The sequence below is a fragment of the Cajanus cajan genome, chromosome 4, assembly GCF_000230855.2.
Source record: "Cajanus cajan strain Asha chromosome 4, NIPB_CcT2T_4, whole genome shotgun sequence".
Classification (NCBI taxonomy): Eukaryota; Viridiplantae; Streptophyta; class Magnoliopsida; order Fabales; family Fabaceae; genus Cajanus; species Cajanus cajan.
The window spans coordinates 11,408,860-11,433,984 of record NC_138520.1 but is presented as its reverse complement, the minus strand read 5'-3'; the positions used below and the strand labels follow the sequence as shown (position 1 = coordinate 11,433,984).

Genomic DNA, 25,125 nt, shown 5'->3' with positions numbered 1-25,125 from the left:
AATGGTACGGCAAAGATAAATGTAGGGTAAGCTGTCACTTCTACAAAAAAATCAGAAGCTTAGGAAAGAAATGTATTTTTATTTAATTTGTATAATTTTTTACTTTTTTTTTTTTTGGAAAATACGAAAAAAATAATAACATAGTTGAGGTGATGATAGAATTAGAAAGAGATAAAATAATGTTATAAAAAAGTATTTCCTGTTTTGATGTTATCTGTCACATTACATTTTTTTTCCTTATCTCTCTCTTTGTGTTTTTATTTTTCTCTGCAGAGGTCTATCGTACTTTTTCAGTAGATAGTGAATCAATATTTTTCCTTTAATAAATAATTTTTGCCCGTATTCTGTCAGTTTGGTTTTATGGGTTCTCATTCTCTTTCTAATAATTCCGACCACTTCAAGTCTTTTCAGCTCTTTCGAATTTCGATCAATTATTGGTTGTTTTCTTTAAATTTTTTAGAATAGACAAACGGATGGCACATATTATCCTTATCCCAGTTAATATTTATAATAATAATGAATAACATGATAGTAAGTAGTAACGATTTCAACAAGTTGTTCTGACCATATCTATTTTTTATTTTTAAATCGATTCCCAACTCCATTTTAATTTCCCTCCATAAATTTGAGAAACACATGGTTTGGTTTCAATCATTATAATAGGGTTTCGAATTTGGGCCAGTAGGCCCAGTCCTCAACACTGGTGTACAGTTATCAGTCAAAGATAATTTGGAGGCCATGCTATTGGCAGCTCCATGATTGACCTTAATTAACACTGACTTTTTTTTACTAAAAAACCCTTTAAGAAAGATACAATGGAATTTGCATAAGTCCAGTTATCTTTAATTTGTTGCTAAGGTAATTTAATTTGTATTTTACTATTAGTGTTCTGTTTAATAAATTTGCAATAACCAAATTAAATCCAAAGAATAGCAAAAAAAAAAACAATAAGTAATATATATAGTCTTAATTATGTTGCTTCTACAGGTAACTATTAATTATCTACGGGGAAACTTGGGAAAGATTATTCAAAGACGGTTGCTGTAGTTGATCTTGGAGGTGGCTCTGTTCAAATGGCTTACGCAGTCTCAGAAACTGATGCTGCAAAGGCCCCACAGGCACCAGATGGTGTTGAATCATACATAACGGAGATGTTCCTCAGGGGAAAAAAATATTACCTCTATGTACACAGGTTAATTTATTTCTATATCATAGATAATTATATATTTTTGTATGATCATAGTAAAGTCTAATATATATAGTTGATAGATATTTAAATTTCTTATTATATATTGTGAGTTAAAAGAAATTAGTTTTCGCTTATCAATTGGGTATTTGCTAATAAATTGTAACATCTTTCAGTTACTTGCGCTACGGTTTGCCAGCTCGTGCAGAGGTTTTAAAGGTTTCTCGCAATGCCGAAAACCCTTGTATTTTGGCTGGTTTTGATGGTAAACACAGCTTCTCTATTTCTTTATATACAACTGTTTCGATGCTACGTCCCTTTATCTCCTGCTATTGTCTTGATGATATATTTATCCACTTAGACAGTTCCATAAAAAAAACATATAAAGGAGGTATATATATAAAAAAATCAACAAAATTATTAAATTGCTGAACTTATAAAATTGTATATTTTTATGTATATATGTTTAAGTTTTAAAAGAATTTATACGGGGGAGAGGAAGGCTTGGTAGGATCACCCCTACTCCCTTAATTTGATCCATATCTGCTACACCATTAAGTTAAAAAAAAAAAAAAAAAAAAAATCTTTACATTGTTGCTACAATGTAGTTGTGGACTGTCTTTTAAAACCATGCTCATATCCATGCAAGTGATCGAAATTCGTTACGTTCTTTTTCTTCTTAATCATAATTATAGTGTATTCACGTGATCTTAAGTTGGAATCTTGATGTATTTTTTAATTTTGATGGATAAATTATAATTATTGTATAATTCCATTGATATGTGCACCCTGATCTTATTCTTCTAAGGGTATTACAAATATGGAGGAGTGGAGTATAAGGCTGCAGCTCCCTCTTCTGGTTCAAGCTTGAGGGAATGCCAAAGTGTAGTTCTTGAGGCTCTCCATGTTAATGCAACATGCTCTTATAAGGATTGCACTTTCGGTGGGATATGGAATGGTGGTGGAGGAGCAGGAGAAAACAACTTCTTTGTTGCCTCTTTTTTCTTTGAAGTGGCTGATGAGGTAAACCTTATTTAATTTTATATATTTAACTATTGAAATATATGAAACACATTAGAAATTCTAATCAACCACTTTTTTGGTTCATAGGCCGGTTTTGTTGATCCAGATGCACCCAATGCCAAAGTTCGCCCTGTGGATTTTGAGAATGCTGCAAAGGTTGCTTGTCACACAGAATTGAAGGATCTCAAGTCCATTTTCCCTCGTGTTAAGGATGGAGACGTTCCTTATATATGTTTGGATCTTGTTTACCAATATACATTGCTCGTTGATGGATTTGGTATGTTTTGTGTTGCCATTGGAATAGTTATATCTATTTAAGTGAAGTTGATACGAATTAATCAATTGTGTTCATGCACTAACTGCAATGATCAATTTTTCAGGCATAGATCCCCAGCAAGAGATTACGTTGGTGAAGCAAATTGAGTATCAGGATTCTCTCGTGGAAGCAGCGTGGCCACTAGGCAGTGCCATAGAAGCCATATCATCGTTACCAAAATTTGAGAAATTAATGTACTTCATTTAACCTTTAGACAAGGAGCCATGTATGTGTGGCATGTATGAACCGTATCTTGAATAAATATGGTTTTGTGCTTAAAATGAAGCTTATCTCTAAATATTGACATTTTGAATAAACATAATACAAAAGTATAACCATACCAATGGTGAAATTGGCAAAATTAAAGAACACAAAGAAGGTGGTTCTAACTTAAATATTTGAAGTTAAATAGAATTATAAAAAAATGAGTAGATAAGAAATACGATAAATAATGATAATCAATAAGATATCATCTAAATTACTACCTTCGTATAAAATTTATCTTAAAATAATTATTTGTTTCACCAATTTATATTATTTTATATATTAATTATTTTTATATTAAAATGTCTCTAATTAAAGTATGTTTTATTAAAGTATGTTTTACGACGGTCTCTGCTCCTCATATTATTATTTCCTATAATTCAATAATTATAAAGAGTTTTCAAAAAAAAATTACGAATAAAATAAAACCTTGTGGGTAGAAGTGTCGATCAAAACTAAACAATAATCAAATTATGTTTCAAAAAGTAATTACAATGAAATAAGAATTGAAACCTAATACTAATTCAATTACTAGAATTAAGTCTAACTTAACAATCAATTGAAAACACAAATTCCTAACTATTGTCCTGACGTCACATGTTATCAGAGCACTTTGAGTACTCTTCAACCTCATCATTATCATAATAGACCTCATCTATAAACATACACCAAAAGACAACAAAAGATAAATGAGGTGAAAAATATCTCATTCTAGTTATCGATGTAAGTTATGATTGGATAGGCACACAAAAATAATCAACAGATATACATATACATTTAAAATTAATAAATATTAATACATTGTTCAATAGTATGCCTTTTCAACATATATCACATTCACAATTTACAACCAACCAAGATATAATGATTATGTTACGATAATGCAATGGACAAGGATACTCCTAAACTATATGCATGTAACACCAATAAGACAATTGTCAACTATTATCTAAAGACCAAGTATGAGTAGTTTAGGAAAACATGTGTGTCAAGTCATTACAATACTCTACATTAGGATGATATACATTAGGACGCGTTAAGATAGAGGTTTTGCAAGTTATATCTCATGCACATAATGGGTAAAACTCACACTACTACCAAACAAACTATCTACACTGGTTCTATTATGTCTTCTACATTAGTTTTAAAAGCGATGTAGAATAGAGCGACATATAAAGTGTATAGCCTTTTACATCAGTTTTTAAATCGATGTAACATATACATATTTACATTGTTTTTTTTTTTTAAAATAGATGTAGATTTATACATACATTTACATTGGTTTAGGTATGATTCGATGTAGACTTATGTCCTCATTAATTTATATCAATTTTTTGATGAAATGATGTACAATTATGTCTTAATCTACATCATTTCAAGTATGAATGATGTAGATTTTAAAGATTGTGATTATTTTTTGTTCTTTTTGTTTTAACTTGTAATGAAAAGATATATAATTCTTGGGCAAATTGATCCACACACCCATATTTTATTTCTTTTTGTTTTAACCTGTAATGAAAACATATATAATTCTCAGGTAGGTTAATCTACACATCCATATTTTGATACACACATTCACATCAATAAAGACAACTAATAATTAAAGCTTGAAAAATGTTTTACTATTGGAAATTAATCAACACATCTAACTTGGAAGTGTTTAACTATTACATGAAAAATCATGATCTATTTCTAAATTTTTCTAAGAAATTTACCTATTAACTCTGAATATCTTCCAATTTAGTTTCTAGCAATGATGCAACATATCGTCAAAAAGCTATAGCATACAAGATGATATTAATTAGATCATAATCAATACAAAATAATCAATGCTTAAAGGAAAAAATTATATTACTCCAATCTAATCATATCTTTTACATCTCCTTCAATTATGTCTAAGATCCATCTCATGTAGTATCTACAATTATAACCTCCTTGTTGTCAATTACTCTAAATTGAATACCAAATTGAGTTGTATAATTATTCTTTTAATTAAACTAATAAAACACATTTTTAGGCATATTAAGATTACAGACCACTTATTATAGGATAAATCCAATCTATATTCTTTGTGTCGTAAATTTATCACCCATGACATTATTTACGACCATAACACTAAAGAAAATAAACATAAATTATATGATTAAAATTTATATAAAAAAAGGCATAAAATTAATACATATGTTACAAATTAAAACTTACCTCTTTATTAAATTTGAATTGTACATTGAACTTATGATGCATAGAACAAAACCGTATGATAACCCTATTTGGAGGACAAAGAACCAAGAGTTGTTAATGCTTTTGGTATTGAGTCACAATTAGTACTTGTCTCATTAAATAATAAAAGTAAACATCTTTTCTGGCTTTCATCACTTACTTGAACTTGGTTTGCAAAGTAATCCACAATCTTTGAGATATCAATGCATTAGAATCTTCCTTGCCCACGTTGTTAATAGCAATGACAATATGAGTTTGCCCAAAATCAAATGTGTAGATAGCCTTGACAAATTCCTTTAGCCTAAAAAAATGTCTTCTGAAGGAGTTTCTCCTTGTTGCATCACACATATATACTACTGTGGCCTTTTATATGAGGGGGTTTTAGTGCCATTCTCGTGTTAACAAATCACAAATTGACACGTGGCAGCGGTAAAGGGGTAATTGGAGAATTTCACAAATTGACACGCACCCTTTAAGTTCACCGCCTCCGAATACACTTCTTCAGCCTTCTCTCCTTCTCCATCCCAAGTTGGCGTGTCACCACCGCGTTCGATGAAACACAATTAACTCTGATTCCATGCTTCCCCAACTCCACGCACAGGTTCTTCATCACATCCACCATCGCGTGCTTTGACGCCGTGTTTGGTTGCTAAAAAAACGCTAGCAGTGAACACAATGCTCCCTCTCTTTCTCGGAACCATTATCTTAGCAGCGTGTTTCGTGGCGTAAAAACAACCAAACACGTTCACCTTAAAAACGCTCTTCAACTCACCAGGATCAAGGGCCATGATGGAAAATGTAAAAGCAGCATTTTGTTGCTTCACTTGTACAGCGATGAAAACAATTCTAAACGCTAATCTAAACGTGCTCTTTTAGAAACTCCTAAAGTATGATAATAAAGGGTATCACAAAATTGTTCAACAAATTTTCGGTTTACACATTAAATAAATAAGATGTGAGACGCTGAAACATAAAATATTAATAAGTAGTAAGTATTAGGTAAAGTATGTTAACACTTCTCTTCTAAATTATTGCAAGTACAATGGATAGATAGTGGGGCCAAATTCTATTTTAAAAAATTATTATTATGATCATGATAAAATATTAGTCAATGAAAGATAAAATTTGATAACAAATAAATTAGAGTTAGTGTAATCAAATATAGAATTAAAGGGCGAAATACAAAAAAAGAAAGAAAAAGAAAACAGTTGCAGATACATATTTATAATTTTCTAAAAGTGAGGGGGGTATATTTGCACATTCTCATTATAATCTTCGTCTGTTATTGTGTGAACATGCAATTTTTTCCAAAAATGATATCAAAATAAAAAATAAGAAGGATAATAAATGAAAAAAGAAAAGATAAACAAAATTGAAAGATAAGATTAATCTAATTTTCATTTGTTTTAATTTATCTTTTTAAATCATAAAAATGTAAAAAAAAATTGAAGAAAAAAATTCGTGCATGTACATTTTGGGATTAAGCTTTAACTTTAGTGATCTATCTCATTTTTATTATTATTATTTTTTGCTAGCTGTTTATGGTGACAGTCCGGTGGAAACATGACTAACCCACAACCTCTTCATGCTTGCATGTACCTTTGCATCAGATGCTGTGCTATATAAAATAATGACACTGTCCCCCCATACGTAAACAAAAGGACATCCATAAAAGAAAATGGTTTCGCACCACACATTTTTTTTCGAGTTAATCACTTATATATTATCAGTGTAAATTTTTTTTACTAATTAATCATATTTTTTAATAATACTATATCATTTATTCATTTAATTAAATAAAAATAAAATAAAATAAATTAAAAAATATAATTAATTACTAGTATAATCCAAGTATATAAATAATTAACTCTTTTTTCTCTTATACATAATACACAACTGAAAAAACTTAACAAGGACATTCCATGCTAAGATAACCTCACCGTCTTTCATCCTTCATAATAACTCCCCATGCACGTACAATTACTTTTCTCTGTGAGGTCAACAAAGCATATAGCACCACGCATTGGAGGATGCAAAAAAAAAAAAAGTAGTGGGGACCAAAAACTAGAAGTATTCGTAATCAATCTAGTTCAGCATAAATTGAACAAAAAACAAATCAAAAACCCAAACATTGAAAATCAAAAAAATCAAAAACAAAAATAACCCAATTTCTTATTGGATTAATTATATTGGTTTTTGGGTCCAATAAGAAAACTAATACAATCCAAAGAACTCTTCCTCTCTCTCACTATATATATATATAATTATTATCTTTTTTGATTTTGTATTTAAAAATCTACTTATTTACTTGTTTATTTTAAGGTAGTGATTTTATCATGTTATTGAATATTGATAGACTATCTCAATTTATAATTTTGTATATTATAACTTACACTACAAAAAAATAGGTAATTACTGGCGGTTTTTTTTTTGCGGTTTCCCTAAACCGCCAAAAATTATTACATTTGTGGTGTGGATGGCAATGGCTACAAATTAATGACACTTTCTGGCGATTTTAAACTGCCGGAATGGTCATCATTAGAAGTGTTGACACTTTCTGACAGTTTTAAACCGCCAGAACGTTCAATAATTTATGTGCCTCAGTTCTTTTATGAAATTAAAAAAATAAAATAAAATAAAAACTTATAAAATCAATTTAAAAGAAACAACAAAAAAACAATTTCTAATTCACGAAAAGCCTCACGAACCCGCCATCGCCAGTGTCCGCGCGTCCATGTGCTTCAGCCATTTTCCCCTCTGGCTTCTTCATCCTCTCTGGCTTCTTCAGCCTCACGAACACAAGGTTTGTTCATCCTCTGTTCGCCTTCTTCATCTCACCCTCACCTTCAGCGCTCGCCGGACACTTCATCCTCTTTCATGCTTTTCCCTATTTTTTCTCATTCACCATTTTCCCCCTTTCTCTTCTTCCTCCTTCATTCTACAAACTATTTCTTTTCTTTTTTTTTCTTTTAATCTCACTTCACTGATAAACAATTTCCTCTGCTTCATAACCAGGTCACACAATCCATTTGCCTCCATGCTGGGACAAAGATTGCATTTCTATTCATATCTTCCTATTATCCGTGAACAGTTGCAGGTGATTTGATATTTCACTTCTACATTTACACTTTTCCCTATTTTATTGATCTTTTTAATTGTTATTATTGAAATAAAAATAAATAAATAGACACTAAAATGGAGCCGTAGTGTTGGTTTATAGCTAAGGATTATGGAAATAGTCCAAATATTTGGAACATGTAATTTATTTGTTTTGGAACTTTGCATGAGCCACTGCCTGTATCAGGATTTTCTCACTGTCTCTTCAATTTGATCTTGTTTTGTTTCAATTGTTAAGTTTATGCAATGCTTGGTGTACTAAGTTTATGTAATTTCTAAAGTGTTTGATGTTTTGATGATATTCTCATATTAAGTTGCTTATCTTATTTAATTCACTTTTGGATCGTTTAATTCTTCCTACATTTGCATAAATCTCAACACTCTAGCAATTTTGTTGATTGGGAATTTGAAGTTAAAGCTTACAAGTGGATATTTAAAATGGGGTTTAGTTAAATGCAAATGCTATGTTACTGGAGTGGAGACTAATTGAATGAATGACCAAGTTTCACACATCCTGTTATCTTATCTGAATCAGTTATCTCACTGTGATGAACTTCTTTTCTTCTGTACATTGCCTACTAATTTGTTTTTTTGTCACTCGATTCTATTTTTGTCAACTTTGTTTGGTTCTTCAGTTCTGCTTGTTTTGATTTATCTGATTGATGAGTTAATCTTTATCCAATACTCTATTTATTCTTTATTATAGAAGGCAGAGGGAATACTTAAGAGTGAGACCCATCCAATGTCCTGTGAGTGCTCTGGCCTGGATGTATGACAATTGACAAGTATCCTTTCGTTGCCAAGTAGATTTGGTTCATGCAATTTTTAATAAGCAAGACTTAAATATCACCAAAGTCTTATAAATATTGCGGTTTTTATTTTTAGTATTTCTAATTTTTTGAGTTTCTGAATCATGCAATGTTCCTATTTTTGCTCTGGCCTTGCATTGTTTTATTGTGATGTTTCAGAGCATTGGGAAATATATGATCATCTTCAATGTATAGGTGTCTAAGATCAACGGAATGAAGAAAATTGAGTTTCATTTTAGATCGACAGAATAGTTCATTTCCTCCATTTTCAATAATTTTTCAGCTGATTTCAGGATTACAAAAGCTAGCTTTGTTAAATTTGAAAGGGTGCCATATAATAGCTGCATGTTTGGATTCTCTTGCAGGTTGAATTACTTGATGGATTTTTCATATTGATTTTGTTAATTTTGTCATTACTCATTATAATATTGGATTCCTTTGCAGGTTGAATTACTTTATTTAACAATGACACTGATAGTCAAGTCTCTTTAAATTGTTTGGTTGAAAGTACTTTGGTTTTAAATGTCATTTTTTGTGGTTCATTATAGTTTTGAACTATTCATTTCTGGACAGAATTTCCTTGAATTTATTCTTGAATGTTGATTAGGATTCTATGGATTGTAGAGACTACTGGACGGAACTGTTTAATGTTGTGATTGCTAAGGCCAATAAACCACAGTTTTATACATCTGAGCATCCATTCCGGTTTGTATCCTTCAAACTTCTGGTAGCAGAAACTGAATATTTTCTCCTATATGACTGCATTTGTATATTGTTATGGTGTTGATTAGCTATAAGTGATTGATTACAAAGCGCTATCAAATTCCTTTTTAAAACTATTAATCACAAAATTCCTTTTAAAAATTATATTTTTCTTTTTTTTCTCCTTCCACATTCCAGACTCGGGTATACATTTATTGTTAGGCATGGGTTAGTTTTGGCAAAGTTACTAAAAACTCTCGAGGGTCAAACTTCACTGTTTACTTTTTGAAAAGGGAAGACGAAAACAAAGACTCTAGAGTAACATGTACACGGTCTAACATAAAATTAAGGAAGTCCTTACTTTAAGTCTCTGTCTAAAAAAAAAAATATTGGGCCGGCACTGTACAGATCTCCTATCATATTAAATAATTATTGTCATATATATTATATAATTTGTCACTTAAAAAATATATTTACATTTTGGAGACAATATTTTCTCTCATGTTGTCAAAGTCTGATGCTTCAAACTCCACTAAGAATGTGCCACATACATCCATCATATGACTCCACTGAGAACTTGTGCAGATCACATGACACAATGGTGAGATGCGAGGAAGCACCGTGTGAGAACTGAATAAACAGGGCTGTATTGGGCTTCATGTCATGACTTTGGACCAAATTGTTCCAAGTCTGCTTGTGAACCAGTGTTCAAAAAGAAAGCATATATCATAATAGCTTAATTTTGATAGATATAATTCTTTAAAATATTAATGTACGAAACATTAAAAGAAAGGATTTTACTTTTTTAAAATTTAAAGTAAAGAGATATTTTATAGGATGAAGGGAGTGGACATGACATGCCAACACCACAAGGAGGATCTTCATTAGATAGTAATGTTCGTGGAGTTTGACATTATTATTGTTTTTTTTGTTAGAAATGATGAACTCATGAATTTGAACCTATGTTTTTATATTTGAAGCAAGATTAATTTTGGGACAATTTACATATTTTACTTTTAAGCATCGATCATGAATTTGATTTTCTGAGTTACTTAATATGTTAGATATGTTTTAGAATTGATGGATATTAATGTCTTAATAATGAAAAATATGTCATGCTAGACATATGGCTAGATGTTGTCTTTATTTTTTTATAATATTAAAAGTTGTTAATTTAATGTATCTTTATATAAATATATTTGAACAAGAAACATACAAAACACATAAATATTATTATAATTATAGGTAGAATTTACTAAAATAAGTGATATTAAAATTCGACAAATAAAATTTTAATTATAAGTTACTTGAATTAAATAACAATATAATAGTCATTATTAATTTTTAATGATTAATATGGTTAGTGAAAATTTAAAATAATAATTTGATAAATATCTAAAATATATATATTATTATTTATCAATTTATAATAAAAACGCGCTTTTAAAATAATTCCAAATATATTTTAAAAATGAAAAATAATAATTTTGTGGCGGTTTAAAACCGGCATAAATGTTGAATCGAACAAAATTTAGATGAATTTTGTGGCGGTTTTAAACCGCCATAAAATGTAAAATGAGTGACATCAAGATGCATTTTGTGGCGGTTTAGAACCGCCACAAAGTGCTTGGATTTTCTGGCACTCAAAACCAGCGTTTACAAAATCTACGCCACAACCCGTTTTTGGCGACCGTGGACCTGGCAGTTGTTGATAACGCCGGTAATGCAGTTTGTGGCGGTTTTTAACCGCCAGAAGATGCTAAAATAACCGCCACAAATCACACATTTTTTTGTAGTGTTATATTATTATTGCTATTGTTGTTATTGTTAATTATTAATAATTAATTATTTTAATATTTTTTTGTATATAAAAATATTATTACTTTTTTTACTCATAAAAATATTATAGCTATGCTTGAAAAAATGAAAACCTAGCTATCTAATTGAAACCAAAATATATTTGAATTAGATTGGATTGAATTTAATTTTTAAACCAAACTAATTAGATGCCCAGTAAACAAAATTGAAGAGATTGGATCGGATGATTTTTTTCTTTAAAACCAATCCAATTCAATCAACAAACACCCCTACCAAAAGGTATAATAATTTTATAAAAAATATTATAAGTTCTTATAAAAAATTATATAATTTCAACGTGTGTTTAATATTAAAAGAGCAAAAATAGTAAAATTTAGGAACATCAATTAGTAAAATTAGTACTAATTTATTCTCTCTCTCTTTTTATTTTTTATCTCATAACTTGTTACTTTCATTTTAAATATAATAGACTAAATTTCACTTTTAGTAATCTTCTTATTATATTCGTATAATATTACATTGCAATTTTAATCTCTCTATTTTTAATATTATAATTTTAGTCCTCAACATTATAAAATTTTTAATTTTTGTCCCATCGTTAAATATTTATCCATTGATCGTTAAAATTAAAATATTTATCTATTAATCGTTAAAATTAAAATATTAGTCATGACCGACATTAAGTGGATGACATGATAATTAATATTACTTTATCCATTAGAATTATAATGATTGAGGTTTCATTAATTCTATGTCTCTTGCTGACTTACACAATGATTGACTTAATGGAATCACTCTAATCCTTCCCCAAAGCATCATTAGTAGGAGTTGAGTTGAAATTTGAAGCTTTAGAGTTGAGAATTTGGAGTTAGGGTTGTCGTACAACGAAAGCTTGGGAGGTTTATTCTTCACCGCTTTCCTTCTTTTTCCTTGTCTTTAGGAGAATCGAGGTAAAGGAAGCTTGTAGATTAACCTTGTTGTGTTGCATGTGTTGATTATTTCCTGAATTTTCCAATTTGTGGTTATGTTATTGAATTGAGAAGTGAAGAATCTCATTGCTTGGGTTTTTGGTTGTTTAGAGATGAATTGATGATATTGGATCGTGTGATGGATGCATGAGCTCTTGATGAATTTGAGTTGTTTTATGTTGTATTTATATTGAATTGAGATTTGCATATTGGAATTGACGAAGATTTTAGGTGAATTGAGCCAATTTGCGATTCTACAAAGTGTAGAAATCACCTTTACGACAAGCACAACTTCAGGGCATTGAACATGAGCAAGTCAAGGACTCTCTGCCTTATTGACACCGGGTGTAGATTGAGTGGCATTGGACATGAGAAAGTTAAGAGCTCTTTGACTTTGTTACGTTGTGCATGGGATAAGTGATGTCGGACATGAATGTGTTAGAGACTCTCTGACTTGGTGACATTGGGCGTTGGATGAGTGGCACCAAGTGTGAGCAAGTCAAAAGCTCTCTACCTTAGCGACATCGGGTGCAAGATTAGTAGTATTGGGTTTGGATTACACAAAGACTCTATCTCTCATTTTTGTTGAGCGTAAAAGGATTGACATTTGGTGTGAGTGAGCTAGAGGCTCCTTGCCTCACCAGTGTCAGGCAGGTGCATTATGTTGGGTGTGAGTATGCTGAATGAATAGAAGAAATATATTGTTGTGTGTTGCATTGTGAATGCATGAAAAGTATGTTGTTGTGTAGTATTGTGTTGTGACATGTAGGAGACATATAGTGTTGAATTATGTTTACAAAATGCATGATGCATGTAGTTAAGTTATGTTGTGAACTTAGGACTAGAGAAAATGTGTTGTTTTAAAAGATTGAAATATCTCATTGTGTGGATATGTGTTGTGATTCTCTAAGAGTCCAATTGTTAAAAAACCCTTCTTAAGTATAATTTTCTCTTAAAGTAGAATGTTGAGTCGATCTCCTCCAAGTCTTTAGTTGATATCATATAGAGGTTAGGTCGAGTCATACAAATTTAAAAGTGATCAATTGAGTAAGTTATGAAGTCAAAGGATATTTAACTCAAACATCAAACACCAATACAATCTAAAATTTAAAACAAATTTGTAGTTTGAGTTGTCAAGTTGTTCAAACATTACAAGAGCAAAATCCATTATTATTGTTGTTGTTATTCTTATTTTTATTGTTGTTAGAAAGTGAAAGTGAAAATAAGGTTTTATTTATTTCGACTAAAGTAGTCATTTAGCACTAAAATAGTTTAGCTTCTCTGTGCAGGAAGCTTAAATAAAATACATCAACCGTTCAAATTTAGGCAAAGAAGATATGGCTTCTATGGCAGTGCCAAGAGGCCATGCTGCTTCCACAACAGCATCCTGATATTCAATTTCAAGTGCCACTGTAATCTCTTGCAAAGGATCTAGGCCTACAAACAAATGTAAAAACAATTAAAAACATATATATACACACACAATATTAATTAATTCCAACGTATATCAACTTCAATTCAATTCTCATAATAGGGGTTAGGTTTGCGTAATATGCACACATTTTTAGATTTAAACTCTTATACTATCAAATAGAAACATTTATATAATAGTGCAAAAAACCTACCAAATCCATCAACAAGCAACGCATATTGATATGCACTATCGATGCACACATATGGAAGTCTGTCCTGAGTAAGAAGTGGATAAACGGATTTGACATCTTCAAATGCTAATCGACAAGCTCGCTTAGCCACATTTTCAAAATCTGCTGGACGAACTATGCCACTGGGTGCGTTTGCATCAATGATACCAACCTATAATAGAAAATTAATATAATTACCATGGCCTGAGGAATAGAGTCAAAATTAGAAACTTATGCAATGATTAACTAAAATATTATGTAGTTATTACATCTTGGGCTAGGTAAAAGAAAGATGAAGTAGCATAAAGAGTTCTCTGTCCACTTCCTCTTCCACCATCCCATATCCCACCAAATGTGCAATTCGGATGAGAACATGGCTCGTTCACTTTCAGAGCTTCCAAAACTATCTCTCTGCATTTTTCATAGCTAGACCCAGAAATCGGAGGGAACAATGCATACTCCGCTCCTGAATATGTGTAGGTCCCTTTAAAGAACAAAAAAAAAAAAAAACACTTCACTTGTCATATATTGGCATGTTATACACTTCCTTCAACAAAGATATATACATGAATGCTCACAATAATTTCACATTTTGTCACCATATCATTACAATAAAATTGTCATACAGTGACATACACCCTATAGTGACACTATATATGTCACTAAAAATTACTTTTACCCACACAATAATTACAATATATGTTGATATATTATTAAAAAGTGTGGGTATAAACTATAGTGACACACAAAATATGTTGTTAAATCTCATTCAAAATCAACACTAAAATTGTGTGTAACTATATATCAAATAGACATATATCTACATATATTGTACCTATAGTGACACTTTTTGTATGTCACTACATGTAACATTTCTTGTAGTGTATATTATCTATCATATCTATAGAAATCTATTAATTAACACACATATACACCCATACATCTCCGTAAAATATACTTTTTTTTTATCATTATTTATAAAACCATTTTAATTAATTTGCACCTTTAAAAAAATAGTTAATGTAATTAATTATATTAAATTTGTCAATAATGTGTATTATTCTATCAAAAGTACTCCTAACTATTTTTTTAAAAAATTATTTATCTCTCTAAATTATCTTTCATTTAAGTAATTAATTTTAGTGATTGAGAGAAAAGAATTTAGGTAAATGTATGAGGAGATAAGTTGAATTCTCATCGTTGTCTTTGTAATTTTTTTATATAGATAAATTTAGAAAATTAATGTTTGGAATGAGAATAATTGGCTAAAGGTACTTTAAAAAAACAATAATTTAATTTGTGCATCTAAAATGTTAGAAATGAACTTATAAAATAGTACAAGAAATTTTTTGGAAAGGGTTTTATGAATAGCAATGATGGTGGTAGTATTATTCTAAATATATATGCATGGATCCAAAACAATATGTTTACCATAATAGCCATCTAAAACGCAAGGGTTAGCATAACCATCAGTGACCTTCAAAATCTCAGCACGAGCTGCTTCTTTACCATAGTGCAAGTAACTGAAAAAGATGTTGAAAACTATATATTAACCATGACATGTGTCACGTATATATATTCATCTAGAATTTAAAAAGTAATTGCTTTAAAAGCATGTAAATCCAAACTTAATAATCCCATGTGTGTGTAAGTATGAAGAATTAGACAAGAAACCTGTGAACATAGAGATCGTATTTGTTTCCCTTGACTATTAGTTTCTTTATGTATGGCTCCTCTCCATCATGTACTTTTGGAGCATTTTTCGCTGTGTTCCTTGAAACCGCATATGCCATTTGAACTGATCCACCTCCAAGATCAACTACTCCCACTGTCTTGGTAAACTTTTTTCCCAACTTCCCCAATAGATAGTTAATTGTCAACTAGAATTGATAAAGATGCAAGATAATTAGTGTCAAAATACTGCTACACCAATCAAATACAGTCCAAAGAATACCCCCAAAACAAAAAAAAATCATTATTTCTTTATTCAAAAATTATCATTCATACATTCATTTTCTCTTCTATCTTACTGTCACTTCTTTTTATTCTTTATTTCTTTCTTCTTTTTCCCATTACATCACCTATCACTTCTCTTATTTATATATATATATATATATATATATATATATATATATAGATATATATATATATATAATTTTTTTTTCTTTCTTTTTTATCTGTCTCCTAATTCCTCTCCCAATCCACTTATTTAGGCGAGTGAATATCATTACTCTTCTTAATTAATAGATGAAGAGATATAATAAAAGAAATGAATTATAAAAATGTCAGATGGTATGACAAATGTAATATATATATATATATATATATATATATATATATATATATATATATATATTATAATGAATAGATAATTAATATTATTTTATTTTTTATTATTAGATTATAGGGTTATAAATTTTTAAATGCTGGTGGATGAATCATGGGCCCTTACGAGTATAAAATAGTAGCCTTCTTTAGTCTTTTGTGGCAGTGTTTTCTGGCCATGGGATTATTAGTTTATGGCTACATCAGGACTAAATACCTTTTATTTATTTTTTATTTTTTAATGACAACTAATCTGACATATCTTGTCCTATGATGGGTTTCTTTTTTGTTAACTATGTTTTTGATTTTATTTCTTTATCACCCACAGCTATATATATAGAATTATATTATTCACATAGTATTTTATACAAAATACAATTTTTATATTGTTATTAACATTTTTCCCGGTCTTTCTTTATCAAATTTATCATTGTATATCTTAAATTTTTATTTTTGCTCATCTCTCTTTATTTATAACTATTTTTTTTTTAAATTCTAATAATAAATTTCTATATAATTTTATAATAAATATAAGAAATTGTAACAATGTAATCAGAATTTATGAATGTATCAACTCAAAAATAAAATATGTTCATCCTTAAGAAAAAAAAAACTTTGTAAGATACTTTTCAGAAGGTGTTACTATATAATATAATTTCTCAAAAATTAATATCATTTTGTAATTTGAAAGATATTGATAAGAAAATATATATCACATGTTTTTACCAAGTGTTTTCTTTAAGTGGGCAGGATAAAAAATTTTAGAAAACAAAAATCTGTGTTTTGAAGCAAACACTTTCAAATATGTTCAAGATCAGGCAAACAAATTTTAAAAACAAAATAGAAAATTTTTGAGAAAGGATCTTGGCAAAGTGGAAGTGATGGTTTTAGATAGATTCAGAAGTTTTTTGGTCTAAGTTTATCTTATATATATATATATATATATATATATATATATATATATATATATATATATATATATATATATATATATGATCCTTTGGATCACGTGATTTCATATAGATGCCAAAATTCATTTTTTATTTGGTGGGCTATTGGAGGAGTTTCTTTAATTTGTTCCTCCTTTATGTATACTTATGTGCGGTGGAAATGGGGCACAGGTAAAGATTTGGCATGATTACCATTTTGGCAATTTTACCCTAAGGATTCATTTCCAAGATTATATTTTCTGTGATAAGAGCACGTGTTACTTATATGGGAGAGCATAAGAAGTGATGTTGGAAATGAAAGTAGAGAGGCAAAATTTGTTTGTGGGCAAAGATATTAACTCTTGTGTAGCAAGATATTTCGATGGTAGAGTTAGTAACTTGGTAACAAGAATCCTAAGGTTTATCTATACAATTAATAAAAGTGATTATTTTATTTATTGCATATATTTTTTGAACCATTTATCTTTATATATATTTATATATCAAATTATTCTTTCTTTCTCAACCTTTTTCCAAACACTCCTATAATTATATTTACTCAAAAATTTATTATTAATCATTTATTCTTATTTTTTTTTTATAAAATTACACAACGGTACAAAGTGTCTTTTTTATGTTAATATATAAAAATATACGCAATGAGTAGGGATGGAAGGAATAGTTCCAACATATATTTTATGTTAATTAAATCTACTTTCTCCTATTTGCAAGCTGAGCTGAATCATGGGGGTCAATGCTGTTCACTGTTTAGGAATTTTTGGTTGCTTTACCATTTATTTGGTGTCTACAGGTGAGACTTGAAATTTTTTTTCTATACATAATTAGACACAATAACTCAATTTATAAATTCTTAACTTTTCTTTATCCCAACTAGCGGTGGACTTTTTTTTTCTTTTTATTTTTCAACATTTGACGATCAAAATCATTTCTTTCAACAAGATAAGCTTTTCTTAAAGATGAAAAGTTTACAAATTTTAGACATGCCATTACATGGTCTATTCGAATATGAATAATAAGATTATTATTTGAAGGGAGTTTCTTTCGTTTAGATTGGTATCTTAGATCTTGTTAAAGCTAAATCACAGTCCAAGGGTGGGAGTTGAATTGGGGTGTGTGAGTCCAATCAATTGTATTAGAAAATGTTAATTTTGCTTTCAGGTAAGCCTTTCGTACTTACTTTAATATATATTTGCTCGTCGAAAAAAGGAAAGCGAGACGTGCAATCAAATGAATCAAGTTTTTTTTTAAGAGGAAAATGAATAAAGTTAATTGATTAGGAACATAAAGAAATGTCATACCCATAGATAAGAACCTTCTTGGGTGCCATCAATAATGGCTACCGCATCAGATTGAACGTTTAGTGTACTTCGGTTCTTGAACAGATCCGTAACCTAAAAAATAAGAAAACGAACACTTAAGACGTTGAAAGCCTAGTTAACAAGATGAGCTAGAAAATTAAACTCATGGTTACCGCTTGCAATATTTTTTCGGAAGCATCCCCATCTAAAAGCCTTAAACCTGCTGTTGCCTGCATAAGCAGTTCACAGTTCACACCATAAAAAAGTATCACTTTGTGCATTTTCAATGAAATTCTTATATATATATACGTTCTTAAAGTTAAGCACCGAAAATATTATATTAAGCAACTCTCACCAGGTTTGCTTTAAAATAAAAAATAAACAATTTTCTTAGTCAAAATGATAATTTATGCATCAGTGAAGTAATAAAAAGACGTACTGAAAATACTAGAGTGGAGTATTGGGTGTATCTAAATATTATGTAACAGTTAATAAAGGACCTAAATTGAGTTTTTGTATTAAAGATGCACAAATAAGTGACAAACATAGAGAAGAAAAAGAAACACTAACCCCAAGTTTAAGGGGTGTCTTGGGGTGCAGCTCCACAGGGACAACATTTTCAGCTGCCTCTAAAAGTGGAACCAGAGATTCTGCGGCTTCTTCAGGATCACTAGCATATGAACTTAAACCTGGTGTAACCTACATATCCACCATAAAGAAGAACCAGCAAGTAGTTAATTAAGAATAAAATGATTAATTAATTAATTACTATAACTTATATGAATTAATGGATTAAAAAAGGTATATATATAACTTATGAAGCAAAATCATAGGCCATCACCTTTTTGTAAAACTCGAGATCGTTGCCAATGTGAAGGAGTTCTAAGTTCTGGTCAAAATGGTAGACATGAACACGACTCCCAGTGCTACCAGCATCAAAGATGACAGCATAAGAGGTTATGTCTTCTTGTTTGGGGAAGATCTTACGATTAGTTAGTATGTTTTTCCCAAGATATTGTGAAGAAGAGAGAAGTGGCGATGTGAATAGTAGAACAGTAATGAGGGATAGGAAGCCCATGCTCCTAGTCTAACCTCACTAATGAAAGAGCAATGTAGTTGCTTGAAATGCTCATCACTTGTGTCCACAATATATAATAGCTCTAGAAAGGTATGTCCTGAATCATGAACAATAATGTGCAATTTGACATCTAATTTGATTCAAATCCGTGGCTCACTCGTTTTGTCTTTTACTTCTCTCTTCTTTATTTTTATTGTGTTTTTAAATTATCACTAAAAGAATAATGTTTCAATGATCAATTAAGTAATATATTGACTTTTCAAATTGACGATAATTAATTTATTACTTTTAGCAATTGAAATGACAATTTTGTAGTTTCGGGTACTCTTAGATAATCAATAATAGGTAAATTATTTCATTGGAATTATTTAAAATAAATTATTTTGATAATACAATTAAAAATAGATAAAATTGTTTATAATATTCATTTATATTTAAAATAATCATTCATCAAAGATGAAAAAAAAACTAATTAAAAAAATGAGTTGTTAATTTTTAACCCCATCCTCTTCAACCTAGTCATTGTCCGCGTATAGTAATAGTACTGACCATGACAACGCCAACACTTTGGAACCCTTCAATATGATGACAACAATGACATTATGTAGGAGTTCCTCATCAATTCTTGTTCTCCAAAATGTTTTTTTTTTTGTTGTTGTTGTTGTGCTAGATGTGTTATTGCATTCTACAAGTACCCGTGGATTTGAAATAAAGCAAAAAGTGGGTGGGATGGAGCATAGGGTAGATCAGAATAGCTATTGTACGTGTGGACACTATTGGTTTTGGTTGTTTCACATTTTAAATCAGTTGTACTACAACCAATATAGAAAACTTTTCTATGTCCTATAATCAATGTAAAATACTTACTTTAACCCATGTTAAATGTCTATTTTACATTGGTGTGTGGTAAAATTATAAATTCTTGTCTTCAAATATTTGTTTTTTATGATTTACTACCATTAAAAAGTTTATAAAAAATGTATGCATGTTTCTAAAAAAAAATTATATAAGCATAAAACTATAACTTAGGATTGTATATGAGTATATAGATAATCCGTAAACTCAAACTTATTTGAACTGATCCAATAAATTTGGTTCCAATATTTTGAAGGTTTAGATGATACTTAACTCAGCCCAATAATAATAATAATAATAATAATAATAATAATAATAATAATAATAATAATAATAATAATAATAATAATAATAATAATAATAATAATTTTTATGCATATTTATTTTTCAGGCATATTTATAATATAATGATGAAACTTACTCTTTTAGGTTGTATTAATGTTTGCAGCTTGGTTTTATAACATTTCAATAATACAATATATTTATTTTAAATATTATTTTGTATTAATGTTAATTGTTTATATTGATAACAATATAATAAATCAACAAATTTTTTATAGAATTAAGTTTATATCGTTATTTATTTTATGGGTTGATAACATTATAACAATACAACATATATTTATTTTATTTTTTTTATTTTGTATTATGTTAATTGTTTAAATTGATAATAATGTAATAAATCAATAAATTTATTATAAAATTAAATTTATATTATTATTTATTTTATAAATTGATAATATTACATTTATACCAAGATATTAAATGATTTAAATATATTATAAAATATTTAAATTTCTTCTTAAAAATTTAATTATGTTAACATGGTTAACTCAACTCAATATAACTCATGTGATTGGATCCGTTGGATTGGATTCTAGAATAAAATTACACATTCAATCCAACTCCATCAATCCATTAATTTATGAATGGTTTAACGAAACTAGTCAAATCCGACTCTGGAACACCCGTAGTAATAATATTTACAACAGTCGGTTGAGCATATCCGGGTAATAGTAAAGTCAATCGAGTACCATTATATGCATTAATAGAATTATTTAACCTTATGTGAGGTTGGTGAACATTTATAAAATCAACACCTTGGGTATCCTCATTAATTAGATACAACTACTACACCCCTACTACAACTTACAATGTTCTCCAATTAAGACTAAATCTTAAAATGGATGAATTAATTAACTATGCACATCAAGTGAATATATTACCTAAAATTAATTTTAAATATAATTCATCTTCACTGTTAGAGAGAATATAGACTATACCTTACAAATAACACTCTTTTTTTTTCATGAAACCTGATCATAATCACTGATTTTCACCAAAATTCTTCTTAATGGAAAACTTTATCATATAATATAAAAAATTAACGATAATAGAAAAAATATTATCTTTTAATTCAAATTTTCCTACATAATTGTGTCGAGAAAAAATATTAAAAATGTAAATTCAAAGTATAATTCAATTTTATAAAATTGATTTATAAGATAAGAATTATTATTTACATACAAACAATAATCTGACAAAATGTGAGATCTTTGACATATCGTCACATCAAAGACTAAAAGTTTCAAATATAAAATTTATAAGAGACATAAGAAAATTTATTAATATTAATTATTAAAATATAAATTCTTATACTATCTTTAAAAAGTAGGTAATAAAACTAATTCAATCTTAAAAATAAGATTATTTTTCATTTATATTATTAATTTTACCTTATCATAAGACATAGGATGTTAAACAGAGGATCCTAATCGTACCCGCATTTACCTGCTTCATGAAGCAATCTCTGTTCTATGAGCTGGCCACTAGGTATAGGTTCACTTTATTTTGCTTTTTTAATACTTTTCTCCCTTTTTTTGAGGTCAGTTCATTTCGAAAACTTCAAAGAGATGGGAAAAACATATTTATTATTTTATGCGTGGAGCTGTAGTACTTTCTTTTTTTAAAAAAAAAGAAAGTTAAAATAAGCTGTAGTACATGTTAGACCACGTTGTAATTGATATCATAATTAATATATCCTGGATAAAAGTCACTTTGAAATGTGAGTATTTCTCAGTGGAGTTATATAAGGGAATTACTATGAAAATTAAAGAGTTTTAATACATTAAATTATGTAAATAAATAAATTTTAAAAAATAAATTTAAAATAATATAAATTTTAGATTAAAAATTTGTATAAGATGAATCAATAAAAAGACTAATTAAAAAAAATAATTAAAAGATCAATTTTCATAACAAATTTTGTTTATATGTAACAAAATTAAAAAATTAAAAACAAAAAATTATAATAATATTATAAAAATATTAAAAAATTAAAATAAATAATACAACTGAAAAACTAATTTATACTATAAATTCCAAAATAATATAAAACCATTTTATTAAAAAAATTTGTGTTCCTAACATTTCTCATGTGTGTATATATAGTCTGGATTTCAAAAGTGAAAAGAGTGCCACTCTTAAAAACTATCTTGTTTTGCCTCCTAATGGTTGATGATCCTGCAACAAAGTTTGTCCTATGCCTATAACTTGTTTCGCTGAGTTTATAACAGATCTAATCGACTCAAAGGTTTCTAAACCCCAGAATTTCACAGCTTTATCAATAGAACCTAATACCTATAAAACAGTTTTTGAATTTCAATATCTGGTTTCTCAATCATAGAGGACTAACTCAATCCCAAAAGTTAACAAAACGCTAACATTCGTTTTACATATCATCATAAATAAATTTAACCATAGTTAATCTCTCTATTCATTAATTATTTAAAACTTATAGATAAATAAGATAAATATATCTCTTTAAATAATTTCAAAATCTTATTTTCTTATTTAAAACATTTTTATCTGTAAAACCTCTCAATTAATTAATTAAAAATTTTATTAATTTATTTTAAAAAATTCAGGATGTTACTTGTTTTCTTAATTTGGTAAAATGTATTAATTATAAAATTTTTAAAGAACATACATTCTAATTGATTAGGAGAAAAATGAGTATTAATTAAGAGAAAGAAATAATATAAGACATACACTATAATTTGTTTGAAAATATTAATATTAATTAATTAGGAAAGAGAAATGGTATAAAAGAATTTTTTAATAAAATATATATAAATATGATAAATTTATTAGTATCAACTAACTTAATATATATTTTTTTAATTTTGATGAATTAAGTGATTAAATTTTACATTTAAAAACAAAGTAGTATTATATTAAAAAGAAACTAACATCACACTTAGTAGTTTTCTTTTTCTTTTTCTAACAGCATACTTGTTACCATGTTATGGGAGAGTAGAGGTGCCAAAATAAGTCAAATCTGATGGGTTAATTTAGCTTACCACAAGTCTAAACAGATCAGGTTAAGATATAAAAAAATTATATTGATTTAGATTAAATTTTAACTTAACTACTTAATTTGTGAATCAAACGGATTCGAACTAAATAAGATGGATTGACCCATTTAATTCATTATTATTATTATTATTATATATATATATTTTATATAATTTTTATTTAAAATTTTAATCGATATTTTTTTAATGTATTTACATTTGAATCAATGATACATTTTATTTCTAAATATGAAAAATTATAATTCTTTATATTATTTATTTAAAATAAAAATATATTAATTTTTTTTTATTTTTAGAAAAATGTAGTGAACCAACCCTAATTAACCTACCAACTAGTCAAACAGAATTAAAATTCTTTTAATTCACCAGAAAGTGAACCAGATTATATTTACCCATTTATGATTCGTTAACCCGTGACACCACTATGGGAGAGGGAGTATTTTGTTTTCCTGCTTAAATTTAAAACCTCGGTGAACTGCAACCGTGGAAAATTTTATCTCCAAAATGTACTAAAATACGAAGGACTCTCTTATCAGTATCATCATTATTATGGTTCAGACGCCCACCCGTTACCTCAGCTTTATCACACATTTTCCTCGGCTACAGACAGAATTTTGAAATATCTGCTAGAAATGTATAATTTTTTTTTCTAAATTATATTTTTATCTATTTATAATATTTAAATGTGACTTTCGTTTCATAATTTTTAATTTTACAGTTTTAATTTTTAATTTTAAAAAATTCATAATTTTAATTTTATTATTAAATATTCATCCATTTATCATTCAAATTACAATTTTAAAAAAGATAAGAGCATTTCCAATGGAAATAACTCATTTGAATTGCTTCATGCATCGAAAAATAAAAAAAGTGGTCTCCGCTATGTCAGCATTAAGTAACTCAAACAGAAATTTACTTTAATAATAAGAAATTTTAAGAAATTCAACTTTTAGAATTTTTTAATTTTTTAATTTTTAATTGTTAATTTTTTATTTCTTTAAAACATCTCTTTTTCTTCTTCTTCTCTTCGTGAGAGGGTTTTTTCATTTTTCTCAACCTTCCTTTTCTTCCAACTCCATCTTCAAACTTTGTCTACCGTTGTCGCCGCCGCGCGCAGGTCCAGCCAGAACGTCTACCCGCGACAGAACGTCCACCAGCGCGCCTCCGCTGTCCACC

At 28.5% G+C, this 25,125-nt stretch overlaps 2 protein-coding genes across 2 annotated transcripts; one reads left to right on the top strand and one right to left on the bottom strand.

The window, feature by feature from the left end:
- Positions 1-1,001: 1,001 nt before the first annotated feature.
- On the top strand, positions 1,002-2,783 carry LOC109810488 (apyrase 2-like). The gene is made up of 5 exons (XM_083072226.1): positions 1,002-1,192; positions 1,363-1,451; positions 1,995-2,209; positions 2,297-2,486; positions 2,590-2,783. The coding sequence occupies exons 1-5, from the start codon at positions 1,074-1,076 to the stop codon at positions 2,730-2,732; spliced, it is 756 nt and encodes a 251-aa protein (XP_082928352.1). The 5' UTR covers positions 1,002-1,073; the 3' UTR covers positions 2,733-2,783.
- Positions 2,784-13,634: 10,851 nt separating this feature from the next.
- Positions 13,635-19,782, bottom strand: LOC109810489 (nucleoside-triphosphatase). The gene is made up of 9 exons (XM_083072225.1): positions 19,481-19,782; positions 19,210-19,338; positions 18,813-18,869; positions 18,640-18,732; positions 15,741-15,946; positions 15,498-15,589; positions 14,336-14,550; positions 14,049-14,238; positions 13,635-13,860 (listed from the first exon to the last, which is right to left on the bottom strand). Exons 1-9 carry the CDS (start codon positions 19,715-19,717, stop codon positions 13,718-13,720), a joined length of 1,362 nt encoding a protein of 453 aa, XP_082928351.1. The 5' UTR covers positions 19,718-19,782; the 3' UTR covers positions 13,635-13,717.
- Positions 19,783-25,125: the final 5,343 nt, after the last annotated feature.